The 16,788-nt window shown below is 37.9% G+C and overlaps 1 protein-coding gene across 5 annotated transcripts in view; it reads left to right on the forward strand.

Moving 5' to 3' along the window:
• Positions 1 to 11,753: 11,753 nt before the first annotated feature.
• The window catches only part of epc1b (enhancer of polycomb homolog 1 (Drosophila) b), a 38,470-nt gene continuing 33,435 nt past the window's right edge, over positions 11,754 to 16,788 (forward strand). For all 5 annotated transcript variants that reach the window (XR_009648607.1, XM_060872261.1, XM_060872279.1 and 2 more), the window contains exon 1: positions 11,754 to 12,221. Coding sequence is in view for 4 of the 5 variants with exons in the window: in XM_060872261.1 (XP_060728244.1) it covers positions 12,069 to 12,221 (153 nt within the window). In the remaining variant the exon portion in view is untranslated. The remainder of the gene's footprint in view (positions 12,222 to 16,788) is intronic.

Raw genomic sequence — 16,788 nt, forward strand, 5'->3', positions numbered from 1 at the left:
GATATCAAGGGCCCTCTTTGAACAGAGGGTGTACGTTACCATGATTGCCATTTATACTAGTGTCACCCAACCATTTGGGTGATAACACCTGTAACAATACCAAGCTAATGTTGCACTTACAACATTTGGCATACACCCTTATCAACTCACATTTCTTAACATGTATTATACAACTAAATAATTGAGGGTTAAGGGCCCTGCTCAAGGGAGCAGCAGTGGCAACTTCTTTGACCTAGGTTTCAAACTCAGTAATCCAACAATTTTACCACTAAGCTACCACATCCCCCTACACGACCATGATTACCATTTAAAGAGATCCAGCTAAACAATAGTATCACACAGCAATTTGTGTGCTATGCAGATCTTACACTCAATTTGCACTTGAACCAATATCCCATTTAAATAACAGGAAAAAGATGATAAAATGTTTGAGCAGGATTTTCCCTGCATTCTTCTTAGCTTTGATGAATACAATGTTATGTATTATGTCACTGCTATGCTGTAATAAAATTCTTCATGAAGCCATCCAATGCCATCATAGTTTTTTTTGCAACAGACTGGCAGAACATCCATAGATCCAGTGCACACATTAAAGGACCTGAACCCTCTCAGAAAAAAAAACATCCTGCTCTGTCCTTTTCTATAGAGGATCTTAATATTGTCTGACTAGATTTTTTTTAGGTTGCCCAACTAAAAACTTGGAGTTGGAGTCTAATATTTCCACTCCCTGTTTATAGTAACAGGGGTGCACCTAGTCCACCATCAGCAAGTCCACCATCAGCTCCTTTTAACGTTTTCCCTATGTTGAGCTGAAAGTGGTTGTTGTTGTACAATCCAATAAAGCCAACTGAAAAGGTCTCTATATTCCTCCTGCTTATGATCTAAAATGCTGGCAACAGAGATGACTAACAGGGTTTATATAAATACCATAGATGTTTTTAAATTGCAAGAAATAAAATCAGGTAACAGCAGTCACAACTAAAGGTGAAAGTAGCAACAGACAATTTTTTTTCCAATAATCATCACGTTTGGGACACGTAATATATTGTGTAAGTGTCACAAAAAACACAGTGTAGCAACAAAAGGTTACAGCAGTAGTGGCAGTAGTGAACTTTCCTCATACCGTCAGAAAGGTCCCCCACTGTACATAGGCACAATGTACACATTATGAGGGAAATAATACAACATACAAATCTCTTTTAAATCCACTTTTAAAGTTATGCTACTGAATTCCTGTTATCAGTTAGTCAACAATAGTAATGGGCCACTAAGTCTGGGTGCTTGGCTTAATCTCCTCACAATGTCCCAAATAGGGGACAATATTAGTCATGTTAGGACTCTTCGGATTCGGGCAAGCCACTGGGTCACTGCCTACTGCTGGAGACCTTTCTCCAGTTGGTGCTTTAGCATGTGTTCTATCGTGGTTCCAGTGGCCATCTATGTGCTCATGCCCACACTCTCCACCAGTGTAAGGATCATCTGAGACACAGAGACAGGAGTTAGCTTAACCACAACAGTGAACTGTTCATTAGTCCCAATAAAGCAAGGCTTCTTCTTCTACTACTTTCGGCTCTTCCCGTTAGGGGTCACTACAGCAAATTATCTGTTTCCATCTAACTCTATCCACGGCGTCCTCTACTTTCACACCAATTAACTTAATTTCCTCTTTCAACACATCTATATATCTCCTCTTTGGCCTTCCTCTTGACCTCTTACCTGGCAAAGAGACTGCCTCCATCTCTAACATCTTTCTATCAATACTGCACATGTCCAAACCATCTCAATCTAGCCTCTCAGACCTTGTCCCCAAAACAGTCAACCTGAGCTGTCCCTCTGATGTGCTCTGTCCTAATTCTGTCCATCCTCATCACTCTTAAAGAGAACGTCAACATGGTCATCTCTGCTATGTACATCTCTGCCTCATGTCTTTTCCTCACTGCTAGCTGGGCTCACTACATTCTTGTACACCTTTCCTTTGATTCTTGCTGACACTCTTATGTCACACAACGCTCTTGATACTTTTCTCCACCCAATCCAATCCAAATGCACTCACCTCTTCATCTTTTTTCCACACTTCCTGCCACACTGGACCATTTACCCCAAATTCTTAAACTGCACTTGCCCTCTTGCACTTGCAGTTCTTAAGCACTCTTGCCTGTCTTCAAAACTTGACAGCCCTGCACTGTGCAGTATATGCACATATGTCAAGTTTTTCATCTGACTTTCCTGTGTTTGTGCAGTCATTGTACGTTTGCTTGGGTAATGGTCTGCAGGCCAAAAACACATGAAACTTGAAAATGAAATGTTTTCAATGCATAAATGTTTGCAGTTGCAGTGTATCTGCTATCCGGAAGCTATAACTAGACTTGCTATTGTTTCACTGGCTAATGGACATGCCATGACAAATCCCGGTATGCCATTAAATAATCCATAGTTTTGGTCTTGTCCGTCTCACTGCTGTGTAACTGTCTGACAGTATATAGGAGAGCATGTGTGCTGGTACTGGGCTCACCGTATGGTGTGGAACTAGTTTCAAAACCCGCATTCACATGGTACTAGAAGAATGTAAGCAGAAATCCCTCCTAGCGATGGAGCATTTCAGCTCTGCAAAAGCAGATAAAGTTTTGAATCTAATCGTTACCCCAATTATCAAACTGTTAGACACATTGTTGACCTCATGACATTTCCTTTAGTGCCTCCATCAGTCTACATGTTCAATTATTGGATACATCAATTGAAAAATGTTGCTGTTGTAAAACCCTTGCAGTGGATTAAGATGATGCATAATTTGAAATTCTTTGTAAACATCTTCAAATTGTATATAGATTTGTGTGATCTAACATATTGCTCTCAGTCATCTCTGAATTATAACACTATATCATCCCTTTTTTTAGGCGACATCTTATGGGATGGCAATGTAAGCTCTGCACATTTCTTGCTTCATCATAAGGGGCTCTTCTTAAGCATTATTGAGTGAAGCACAGTATATTTGGTCATGGATATTTGTGACTCTTTATTAGGCATTGTTCCTTTAGGATTGGCACTATGTTTAAATGTGTTCATAAGCAAGCAATATTTTACCTTGGCAGAAGTTAATAATTATATACAGATGGTGTGATAAGACTGATCAGCCCCAACCTATCCCACATAATTTTGTCTCTCGCAAAGTATTGGTGGAAATGCACAGTAAAACTGTACTTTATTAAGATTATCATTCATTATTGGTGGTGCAAAAGTACAACAGAATGATCCAGCATGGCAAGTTCTCATGAATTTGAAAGATATTACCGACCTTGTAGTAGCCCCTATTCATACGAAGGAAAGTGTCTGCTACCTAGACGCATTTATTATATTAGAACATTGGCATAGACTTTTGAAAGTTGCAAAGAGCAAAAATGAACTCCAAAACACCATTTTTTGAGCATTATCCTAAACTGATAAGAGGGTTTGGTCCTCTTGTTAGCCTCTGAACTACAGTATGCACTTTGAGGCAAAACACAGTTTCTTTAAGCAAGTAGTTAGATACACAAACAGCTTCATAAATGTATTGATGATCATCAAGTCACCAAATGATGGTGGCATAGTATTTACAAGGAAATGCTTTAAAACTTGCAACATATGTCATTAAGTATCATCCTTTCTATTAGAACTACTTATTATGGAAATACAATAATCCTCCAAAAAATATATCCAGCACAAACCTCTGTAATGTTGACAAATAGTATTGATGCATCATGGGACCAACTATGCTACAGGGATGGTTTTGCCTTATGGATCAACTGGAGGTCTACCAGATTCTGTGGAGATTTTACAGGTTGTATTTGTAGACAACAAGCTCAACAACTGGTATTATGAACATTTTAGGGACTTTGTGTTAAAATACTCTTGGAAAATGTCACTACTACAGCATAGTGAACTTGCTGAAACACTTCCCTTGACAGCATATTTTTTGGGAGGCAAAAGCATGGTAACACTGAAATGCCACAGTATGTGCTATTGTTATGTAAAAAGATTTATTGTTGGTTGCTGATTTTTCTATGTTTGCCTAGATGTCAGCACTTATTCCCACACTTTCTGGTTCGCGATGCTCACTTCTGGTTTAATTGACGTCACTTCCAGTTCAGTGGCCATCTTGGATTTTCACCTCCAATGTGGCAGCCATTTTAGGTGACTAGACACTATACTGTATAAGGATGCTGCCTTCATTTGGTTTCTTGCCAGATGGTCACCTCAGTTTGCCTTAGTGTACCTGTGAATTCATCCCACCTTGTTCCTGTTTTTGCCTGCCTGGTTTGACTCTGTTTCTGGTTTCTGTTTCTGCTTGCACTGTATTGCTCTGTCTGCCTGTGTACCAGATTATTAGAATGTTTATTAATCTGTGTTTTTTTCCTGCCCCGCAATGCTCTGACTGCCTTTGTACCAGATTATTGGACTGTTAGCACTCTGTTATCATCCTGCACTGCATTGCTCTGTCTGCTTGTGTGAGGATTATTGTGTTGCTCCTGTCCCTGTTTTCTGCCTGCCTTATCTGTCCTTAACGTTTCCCACCGTTTGCCAGGCCCTTACAACTGTACAGTTCATTAAAGACTTTTTTAATTTGTTACATTTGTTACCCCTGCATTTGAGTCCTTACTCCAGCCTAGCCTGACAGTTGCATCGGCTGGATAGGGTGGATGTATAGTCTTAAGTAAGTACAAGATGTAAGTACAAGTACAAGTAAGTACAAGGCCGAAGCTCAGAAGTCTCAGATTTCCTGAAGTAACTCACTCAAGAACAGGCACCTGATGACAGGACACCTGCAAAGAATATTAAAAAAGGAGAAAGGAGAAGTGATGGTTCTCCCCCACTACTCTGCAGGAGTAGACAAGGAACAACATGAGCTGGAACAGTTTATTGAAGAATCAAAGTAGAGACAGCACTGCAATCAAGGACTTAATGTGCAGAACATTTGCATGTAGAAGACCTGTCCTATGCCTACAGATGAGCATCAAGTACCCATGGCCCACCTTGTTTAATGTCTTGCTCATGACCAGACTTTGTAGCAGTGTGGTCAAGAGTGATATTGCATGTCACGTTCTTACATTCATTCATCATATAATACATGGGCTTTTTGGAGTGAAGTCATAATAGATGAGTTACACCATGTTTTTTCTCTTTTTATCTATCTACATTTCCATTTTAGGTCAGAGCAGAGTTTCCCAGATAATCTTGAACCGAAATTCATATCAATTTTGGATGTCTATTCCCCAAAACTGCTGTCACTGTGCCAAGCAAAGAAGGGTGCTACGACGTCAGGCACAAATGAGTATTCTGTTTCAGGTATTAAAATTTGTTCTTAAACCTATTTTTAAATATTATTCCACCAATCCCCTTCACAATATATTACTTCATGTGTAAGTAATTACCATTAGTAAAAGCTTATAAATTTATCTTAATTAGCCAACTCCTCTGTGTTTTTAAGTTGTGCATTTAAAACCAAAAACTTTTTGCCTCAAAGTTCGCCCACCAACAGCATGCACACACACTTATGCATACTTGCTGCGTTCAGTAGCAGTAGAAAGTGTGTGTGCAGCAATATGATTGTTGATTATTATTTTTATAACTATCTGAAAACTTTAATCATGACTCATCCTTACTTTTAATCTCCTACTCATATTATTTCTCATAGTCACTCTTAGGACATTCATATGTTGTTGTGCATTAAATCCCACATTTTGCATGTTTTGGTTAAATAAAGCATCCAATTTGCATCCTTCCACAGGATTCTATACTGTCCATATTTAATTTCTGTTTACTCCTATTTATGGCTTTTGCTCTGCAGAGTGGAATCCCCATACAGCACACACAAGAGGTCTTATTGACCATTTGGGTGAAGATGCATGTGCCTTGATCAGAGACTTTAAAGTTAGTAACACATAGTCTTCATTATTTAAGTATCATGATTTAACCAATGTAATCACCAGTAAAACAAAACCATAAACTATGAAAAACAAAAGCATGTAAGTGGTGAGGGATTCCTCCTGCATCCATGTTTTGTAACATGCAAGCTGAAACGAATCCTTACAATGTCTACAGGATCCTGCTGATGTTACTGTTAATTTACAAACTAAGTTGGCAGAGAATGTAATGAAGATTTACCTACTGTGGATTCAAGGAGACAGACCTACAAATTACATTTTTTTATGTTTCTGAAAGAAGTCTTTTGCTCATTTAAGCCTGGTTTATTTGATCATGTTGAAAATGGTAGAATAAGATGGGGGAAAGCTTGTAAATACACTTATGCAATGCAATGCACAGATATAAATAATTAGTTAAACAATTGGAATATTTTGCAATAACAAAGTTTTTCCAATTGATGCAAATGAATAGAAAATGTCTAGATGAACAAATACTCAATCTGCATGCTTGTTAAAACAAGCTATAACCTAATATACAATAGTTCAATCAAAAGTTTGTACAAATGACAATTTTTTATGCTTTTGAAAGAAGTATCTTATTCTCATTTAAGCCTTTTTTATTTGATCATGATAAAGAAAAACAGTAATATTGTGAAATAGTATTACATTTTAAATTGTGAGTTATATAAAGTAAATAATCCTGAAAAATTATAACAGGTTATAAAAAATTATGAGGAGCACAAGAAGTCTAAAACTGATGAGAAATCAGCATATTAGAATGATTTCTAAGTGATCATGTAACACTGAAGTCTGGTGTAATAGCTGATGAAAATTCAGCTTTGCATCACAGAAATACATTATATTTTACTCACTCATCACTCACTCATCTTCTATCGCTAACCCGAACTACCTCGGGTGACAGGGAGCCTATGCCTATCTCAGGCGTCATCGGGCATCAAGGCAGGATACACCATGGACGGAGTGCACATTATATTTTAATGTATATTAAATCAGAAAGCCACTGTAATAATATTTCACAACAGTATTCCACAAACTATAATTTAAATATGGTAAATATGGTTGTTTAACCAATATTATCCTACAAGATTGTTTTTTTTTCCAACTACATTTAAGTTCCCTGTTATAGGCTAACCTGCAATTTTGTAAATTCCCAATTAATCCCATTAAATTCCCATGGAAAGCCCTAGTTAGGACTCATCTATGCCTTGGTGTCTGAGATACCCCAAGAATCTCAAATATAGTTTTGAGGATTTGAAAAAAGTGTTGCTGGAGCTTTACAACAAAGGTTCAGAGACTGAAAAATTACCTGCATATGTAGTTGCTGAATCTGTTACTGACAAAGTATTCCTGTCCTGAAAGTTTTGCTGATGTAATTATCCCAATAATAGTTGATTTCCATTTATAACAAAACAGCATGTGGATCTGTATTGTTTGCTGTTGTACCTTAAGTGGCTTTGTTTTTGATGTATTTTATTCATAAGCAGAGAAGTCTATAACCTACATTTTTACAGTAAATCAAGTTGAAAAAAAGCTAGAAGAAATGCTCAAATGTTCGTTGCTATTTCATCTCATTTTAGGTTTCCATTAATGTCAGGCAGCTTCTGTTCACTCAAGACTCATTGTTCTTGGTACATTTCACATGTTTACTTTGGCTCAATGCTTTAATAACACTGTATGGGACATTCTCAGACACTGCAATGTCAGCCAACCAATTGATGGTTTTGGCTTTTTTGGCTTCATGTTCTGGTTTTCATGTCTTTTATTTTGTACCCAGTTTTGTATCGTTTGTGTTTTGCTTCCCTTGCCCTCATGTTCTCTGGCCTAGTGTATGTATTTAATTTACAAATTGACTTAATATTTTTAAGTATAAAAATGTTTTACCACAAACTCCCTGAGATGATATGAGGAAGAAACCTTGAAAGGAACCAGGCCTAGAAGGGAACCCATCCTCATTTGGGTGTAACTGGATTCAATCATACTGAATTGGACATAAACCAAACCCCTAGATCTGGCACAATAAAGAGTGATAGCCCAGCTTTGTCTATTGCTGGCTCACTTGTGGTACAGATATGGCTGTTTCCTTTGTGTTTACTCAAACCTACAAGTTATGTATGAGGTTTGGCCTGATATTGGCATTTTTCAGGCTTTGGCAAATATTACTTGGGCCAATTTAGTTCTGTCCTTGTCATACCTGCAATCCAAAGTGTTTAATCTGAGCATACAGTGCTCTAGAACGCTATATTATTGTATTATATCCTTCACAAGAACATGATCGGACAAAATGCGTTTAATGCCTTAGACCAGGGGTTCTCAACCTTTTGCAAGCTGGGCCCCCCAAAGCAGGTTCATTGCAGTTGGGCCCCCCCACACCACCTTGGATAGATAGATAGATAGATAGATAGATAGATAGATATTATTATTATTATTATGAGTAGTAGTAGGCCTACCATCATTACTAGGCTATCATTATATGAGGTTACATGCTTTATTATTATTATTATTATTATTATTATTATTATTATTATTATTATTATCATCATCAGTAGGCCTATTAGCTTTCGAGTCTCCAAAAAGACCAGTAAAAGTCGTTGGATTTGTCGCTTTTGACAAAAAAAAGTCGCCAGGAGGATGATTTGTTTGTGTTATAATCAGTGCTTGAAGTGGGGGGAAAAAAGGTGTCGGTACTCTCTTTGCATTGGCAAATCATGACATTTTTAGAGTGAAAAACAAAACTTGGAGATATTGCTGTTACAACAACAATTTATTGTTATTTATTAACAACATAAAGGTATTTAAACATGTTTGTGTGTGTGTGGCTGCGTGCGTGTGAGCATTTCTTTACAAAGACAACTAAACATTTTCTTTTTAGAAGTTGGTCAATAATAAACTTGATAGTCTTGAAGTTTATTAAGATGGCATACAACAATCGCATCTAGATGTTAAACAACAAAAACAACCAAGAAAACAGCCCTGGGGCCTGTTTCAGAAAGGAGGTTCAACAAACTCTTTACTCAAAAAGTTTAAACTTGAACTCTGAGTTGATTTACCCTGAGATGGGAAACTCTGAGTTTTCATTTACAGAACAGCTGAAAAGAGTTAGTTTTATCAACTCTAAATTGACTGACTCTGAGTTAAGCACCACAACTATATTATCAATGGAGCGCAGATATTACGAGTCACCATGGCAACAGCGTCAGACAAAAGAAAAGTCTGCACATTTCTCGCCAGCAGAACTGGAAGTGCTTATGCAAGCATATAGAGAATTTGAACACGTATTTTAAAAAAAAAACCTATATACCGTTAAAAGGTATATTTTTAATGTAACCTTCTCCTTCTAGTTACACACTTTGTTCAATTCAAGGATTCTTGTCTCTTCTTATTGTTCAAGTGGTTGAGGTTGATTTGGGATTTAGAAAGTAATTAATAAGTAAGTAGACCAAATTAGTAAGTTTACCAATACTTTCTAGAGATAGTAATTATTACATTAATCTAATTAGACTTGTTGAAGATGTAATTTGTAGTTAGTAATTAAAAACTATTTTAGAGCAGATTCTATTATGTTCTGCATCCACAATGTTATACAGAATACTACCATTTGCAAAGAAACGAAAGGCAAAGCAAAGCATCTGCTCTGATGGCTGATGTTTCTGATGTAAGGATGGATGAGATTATGGATGTATCTTATTGACCGTAAAGAAAAACGTTACCGCTAAAATAAAAATGCATAGGGGTATGACAAAAATTCCACTCTGGGCCTCAAAATCCTCTCCTGATGTAAATGTAACTCCTACGAATTAATACAGGCTCTTAATCTACAGGATCGTCAATAAAAGGACACGCCATTTCATTCATGGCATTTAGAACACCCCCTTACCCAGAGTGACTTAAATTTTGTTTCAATTTATACAACTGAGTGTTAAGTGCCTTGCTCAGGGGCCCAGCAATAGCAGCTTGGGGCACCTGGGATTTGAACCCATGACCTTCCGATCAGTAGTCCAACACCTTAACCACTGAGCTACCACATCCCACATTCCCTTTGCTGCTCTCTGTGTAACTGAAATGTGGGCAATGAATGAGGTGTTTAAACATTGCTTCCTCTTTAAAAAGGGGAGGAGACCGACAGAAACTCTGGGTTTACCGAAGAAAACCTGCTCCTGACCAGGTTAGGTTCACAGGGTAAGTTACTATGGTAACTGAATCTGAGTATAAGTTACCTCTCTTTCAGAAACGGGATTAACTTAACCTGCTTTCTCAGGTTTAACATACCTCCCTTTCTGAAACGGAAAACCCAGAGTTTCCCTCATTTCAGGGTTAACATACTCAGAGTTTTCACTTAACCTCCTTTCTGAAACAGGCCCCAGATCTTGTCTTTTCAGTCATATTTCGATATTTTTACAAGACAGCAAACATAATAAACAAACAAACAAACAAACAAACAAACAAACAAATAAATAAATAAATAAGAAGTAGGCCTACACTCGGGTTTTACAGTTCAACTCACTTACATTTTAGACGAAATATTGACTGTTTTGGTCTATTTTAGCAGCGAAAACAGATCTGATGAATCCAAACAAAGATCACAGCATAGCGCGTCTCACAGCAACACTCAATCGTGTTTTAAATGATTCAGTGATTTGAACGAATCGGTTGAGTCAAGATTCAATGACCCATTCACAAACATCTGTCTCATTCTTGATGAATCGGCCGTTTGAACGAATCGTTTGAATGAACGACTCAATAACTCGCTAATAAAACCGCTTATCACCTGTATTTCCGCGCTCACTACCGACAAACCAGTCCAAACACATTTAAATTTTTATTTAGGAGTTATGTATATACAAAACGATAACTTTTGATGACAGTAGTTTAGTGATAAAAAAAAATTTAACAATTCTTTTTTCCAGATTTTATTTTTTCCCTCCCATCCCATCCTTCCCCCCGCGATAGTGCCCCACTGGTTGAGAACCGCAGCCTTAGACGTTTAGACCTGCACCATTGAGAGCGTCCTGACGGGTAGCATCACTTCCTGGTTCGTGAACAGCACCATGCAGGACAGGCGAGCCCTCCAGAGGGTGGTGCTGTCAGCTGAATATACCATCCACACTGAGCTCCCTGACCTGCAGGACATCTACAGCACGCGGTGCAGGACCAGAGCCAGGAAGATTGTAAAAGATCTCGGCCATCCTAAACAATGGACTATTTTCTTTGTTGCGTTCAGGGAAGCGTTTCCATTCCCTGAAATCAAACAGAGAGAATGAGGAGAAGCTTTTTCCCGCAGGCCATTCGAATCTTAAACCAGAAGACACCCAGGATCTAGCACTGGATCACTCTCTCCATCCCCACTGTTCTATGCACACCCCTTTTTTTGCACTGACACTTTAATTCTGGACTGTCACTGTCACTTCAACTCTGGACTTGCACAGCACAGTGCCACTTTATACACTATTTACACACCATACTGCACCTGGACACTTTAAGGACAATCTTTAAAAACCATACACATTTTATATACATGTTATATGTATTTTTCTGCATATTTATATACATTATTTCTCCATCTATATTTTCATACTTTTATATAGTTTTTATATAGTTTTCTTATATAGTTTATACTTTTTTATTATTCTATTATTATTTTTTTTTTGCTTTTTTAAATACTGTTTATTCTTATACCGGACAGTTGCATAAAGCATTTCACTGCATGTCGTACCCTGTATGTATGTGACAAATAAAATTTGATTTGATTTATAGAATTAAAAGTTATATCTCATGGCTTCAGGCGCTTCCATAACGCACAGATACACACGCGCACGCGCAGTAAAGACTATGGGAATGACTGTTCTGGGATCAGGAGGATGGGCCGTGAAGCGCGAATAGACTCTTAAAAAGAGTTTTTAATGTCCGCCATGTTGTTCATGGTGAACTGAACCAGAGAAAGGGACCGTTGCCGTTAGGAAAAGTAGACAGAGAGAGAGCGAATAAGACCCGGGCCTTTGGGTTTCGCTCGCAACACCATAATTATACCTACCACAAATCGAAACGTAGACTCCGGGATCCCGAAATAAAACCTTTCATGACATCTGTGTTGATATCAATGGTTACCATTAGGAGACCGGACACATTTATTCTGCATCTCGTTTTATTTAAAAAATGAGCAAATTGTCGTTTCGGGCACGAGCGCTGGACGCGTCCAAGCCTCTCCCCGTGTTCCGCTGTGAGGATCTACCTGACCTACACGAATATGTGTCTATTAACCGGGCTGTGCCACAGATGCCAACCGGGATGGAGAAAGAAGAGGAATCGGTACGTTTTTACCGCTTGCATTAAACGGTTTTAGTCTCATTTTCCCAACTCGTGCGCCCCTGCTTGGCTTTGCATAAAATGGCCGATGTCACACTCCATCGAAATAAACCCCTTTTGTGTTCTGTTCTGATCTGGGCGATATTTCACGCGCTGTGTCCAAACGCGAGCGACTCAATTTATTAACTCATGGAATTGTGACTACGTGTAGTATTTACAAAAACACATCATCTGTCGAGTACAAAGAAGTCACGTGACCACAGACATGTCCGCCATTTTGTTTGTTTTTACAGTCTGTGCGGCCACGTGATATGTGTCGGAACATAGTTTCAGATAGAAAGACACAACGAAACTCGAGCCATACATTCAGCACTGGCGAATCCACCGGTGTAAATATGAGCTAGTTCGTACAACGTTAGTTTAGTTTGGCAGCTGGTGTGTAAACAGGCACCTGTTGGTTAAGACAGATGGGAAGCTAACTGCTAAACTATGGACTGGTTTAGCAGACAAAATTAAAAAGCAATTGGACACGATATTTTATATTTATTGATTCATTTCCGTTTACACGAAGCCACAATGTATCCCAAATTTCAAATGCAAAATTAAAATCCATCTGCTATTGAATGTCGAGTTACGACCCTGCCGCATTTTAATCGCTGTTTCACTTCCTCTGGCGTCTCCTACGGATCCCGCCAAGAGTCAAATACAATCCTTTTGCGTTTCTAATGCCTGCATGTAAACCTGTCAATCATTGTTGGGGGCGGGAGTATAGTATGGCCGTGTTTGTATCTGGAGTTTAAACTTGAACTCTGAGTTGATTTACCCTGAAATGGGAAAGTCTTAGTTTTCGGTTACAGAACAGCTGAAAAGAGTTAGTTTTATCAACTCTAAATTGACTGACTCTGAGTTAATCACCACAACTATAAAAAGCCATTATCAATGGAGCGCAGATATAACGAGTCACCATGGCAACAGCGTCAGACAAAAGAAAAGTCTGCACATTTCTCACCAGCAGAACTGGAAGTGCTTATGCAAGCATATGGAGAATTTGAACACGTATTTTAAAAAAAAAAAGCAATACTGCTGTATAAAACAATAGTGAATTTAACATCAAATTTTAAAAGGTGTATTTATTTTTATATATATATATTACAAAGCCTGATGTGTATATACAGCATAAGCCATTTAGATATAAGTGGTGTTGCTATGATGATTTCACATCACTTGTTGAACTCTGAGCTGAGACTGTCCTGACTTCCTGCACCTGATGTGCATTGGAAAAATTCCAGTGAACAAATACCAGTATATGCAGTATAACTCATTTAAACTCATTTAAAGGTAACACATGCTACTTTATTTAAGATGCTGTGAGTGGCCTTGTTCATTTGACACCACTTTGTAAACTCTGTAGAAACTCAGTAGAAAACTACCCCAAATTATGGTGGGGCACATAGTGTCCATTTAGTCTGTTGAGAAAGAATGGCTCACTAATTTGTGCAAAAAATAGCTTTTAGCTGTAGCTGCAATGATGGCAAAATATAAGTAACAAGCTACAGATGGGCAACTAAAAATGCTTATTGAAGGCAGAGCACATGGACCTAGCCTGTAACATATAATGCTGTACCCTGTAACGTTTTGTTTGTATCGGGGATTAATTATTTCTCTAGCATTAGTATGCTATGTTGTAGAAGTATGTAGCTTCAAAAGGTTTATTGTTATGGAGAGTGAAAATGCAGAATACGTCTCTAAAATCTATACCGACTCAAATCTAAACTTGTGTAAAATAAGTAAGGAGCTCTCTATGTTATGCAGAAAAATAGAGTAACTGTCAGTGGTGAGAAGTGAGGGGGTTAGAGTTAAATGTTAGTCTTGATTTCACACTCCTTTAGCGTCTAACAGGCGGCAGAAGTGTGAACAGACTGTGCTGTGCATGTGTATTGTCTTAAGAATGGCAGTATTGACATAATCAGTAAGTTTTGTTTTAGTTTTGTTGATTAGTAAGTTGTAACAAGTCCAAGGTGGCTGCGATGTCTTTTTTTATGTAGGATATGACTACCTCTAGAAGACCATTCGGGCTCTAAATCAGGACAGGACCAATACTTTATGTATTCATACACACATATACCTTTGATCTCTTTACACAACACATTTCTGTCAGTACTATTGCATATTCTGAATCTTTAAATATTTATATTGTACTACTATCTGTTTCTTTTACTAACAGTGAGCTTTATCTCAGCTCACTGTTCTACAGCATTGTATTCCTTGACTTGTGTACTCAAAGTAAAGCATGGGGGTGCCTCAGTGATGGTTTTGGACTACAATATTAAGGCATTCACTAGGCTCCCTAATTTTGCTGTATTTGCGTGTGACTTCTGAAGACTACCAAACCATTCTGTAGGACCAGATGCACCCAGTGGTACTGAGTGGTACCCAGTGGTGCATCAGTACACAGCAGGATTGGTGATGGAATAGTTTAATGAATCTTCCATGGGCTGCAGAGTCACCAAATATGAATAGTATTGAGCCATTATGTGGTCTTTTAGAGGAGCCATTCAAGAAACATTTGCCTCCAACAGCATCATGTATCACCATAAAAAACTACCAGGAACCCTGTTATCTTCGCTTGCTGTCATATTCCAGGACTGCAACCTACCTTGAGTGCCAAGAAATACAAGCTGTTCAGTGCTCAGTGATATGGATAACACAGAAGGCTGAAACCCGTCCACTGCTGAACAAGACACATAAGTTGCGTCAAGTTGCACATAAAACCAAAGACTGGGCCAAGAAATATTTGAAGTTGAATTTTACAAAGGTTTTATGGACTCATGAAATGATAGTAACTCTTCATGGTCCAGGTAGATGGCCCATGGATATATCAGTAATGGGCACACAGCTCCACTTCTACTCAGATGCCAGCAAGGTGGTGGTACGGGCTGCTATTATTAAAGATGAGCTAGTTGGACCTTTTCAGGTTGAAGACTCAAAATCAAAAGAAAACACTTTCTTCAAGCAGTGATACAGGAAAAAGTTTGAATCTTTCATGACGACCATGACTTTTATGCAGGACATAAGACATTAGGCCTAACCTAAACCCTATTGAGAACTTTTGTGCCCTTATTAAATTGGAGTTTACATTGAGGGGAAAAAGTACACCTTCCTGAATAGTGTCTGGGAGGCTATGGTTGCTGCTGCACAAAAAGTCTAGCTCTCTTCTTACACATACAGTATGGCAGAAGACCAGAGGTTGTACCACATAGAACACAAACATTCACAAAGAGGGGGACTTATTTATTTTAATTAAAAATACAATGAATTGATAATTACAGTGGTTTGCTTTGTGGTTCTTATAAAGTGTATATATTAAAACGTAGTGTTTTTAAACGTAGAGCACAAATCTGAAAAGGACTCCAAAATCTGACAGATTGATTCCAAGATTTTGATTTCCATAGTTATGTACCTGAATTATTTAAACAGATGATTGATATTTCTAAATTTAATCTGTTAAAAAGGTGTACAAAACACCTTATCAATTTAATGCAATGTGAGGCTTAAGAATATGGTGAAAAGGCCAGAAGAATTCTTGCTCTCCAATTATGAAAAAACATGGCAAATCAGCTTATTTATAAGATGTTTGCAAATGATAGAAACTGGTATTAGACCTATAGACCTATAGGGCCTTTTTATACCTGGTCTTTTCATGTGCTTTCTCTGATCCGATAGCTATCTGATTTGTTAAAACTGTTCCATTGACATTAGGCCACATAAATGAGTCTTTGCGAATCGGATTTGAATACGATCTTTCTACTCCTGCCCAAAATGCAAACATATTTGACCTCGTTTCCGGGGTAATTGAAATGGAACACGCTTTGGTGTATGCGGTTGAACAACCACATTCATTTACACCTGTCCAGTTTCATCTGAAATGCGTCCCAGACCACCTCCTGAATTGGTTTGAACGATCGGATTTATATCCGTCTCGAAAACGTTTCGGAGGGCATTTAGACCTGGTCTTTTTACGATCGGAAAGCTATCCGATCACAGAAAACGCATGAAGTGACCAGGTGTAAAAAGCCCTATAGATTATTCAGCATTTTTAAAAGTTTTATAGTGAATTATACACTTCAGAATTGATTGAAATCATAAAAGTTCATGAAGAGTTTGCATCAGATCAGGAGTAACAGGCAATACATTATACATTTCATGTCAACAAAAAAATCAATGGAAAAAGACTTAGATATTTATAAAAGATTTTATAAATGCCATAAATAAGATATATTATTCCTTAATTTGCTTATGTTAAGTAATGTTTCAGTTCAATAATTTTTAATATTTAACATTGGTTGAAAGTAAGGTTAGCTAAGTTTATAACAGTCATAGATCTCACATGTGATTGGTAAGAGAAAGCTCCAGTCACCCTCTCATATATACACTGGCTGTGCTCAAAAATGAGTACTTTGTAGAAATCAGTTGTCAAGGTTTTGTTGGTGATCCAATAGAACCATTTGGGTACCAATAGAACCATTTGGGGTTGTTCCACAGAATCTTCAACTAACTAAGCATGCTGAAA

This window comes from Tachysurus vachellii, chromosome 1 (genome assembly GCF_030014155.1).
Source record: "Tachysurus vachellii isolate PV-2020 chromosome 1, HZAU_Pvac_v1, whole genome shotgun sequence".
Taxonomy (NCBI): Eukaryota; Metazoa; Chordata; class Actinopteri; order Siluriformes; family Bagridae; genus Tachysurus; species Tachysurus vachellii.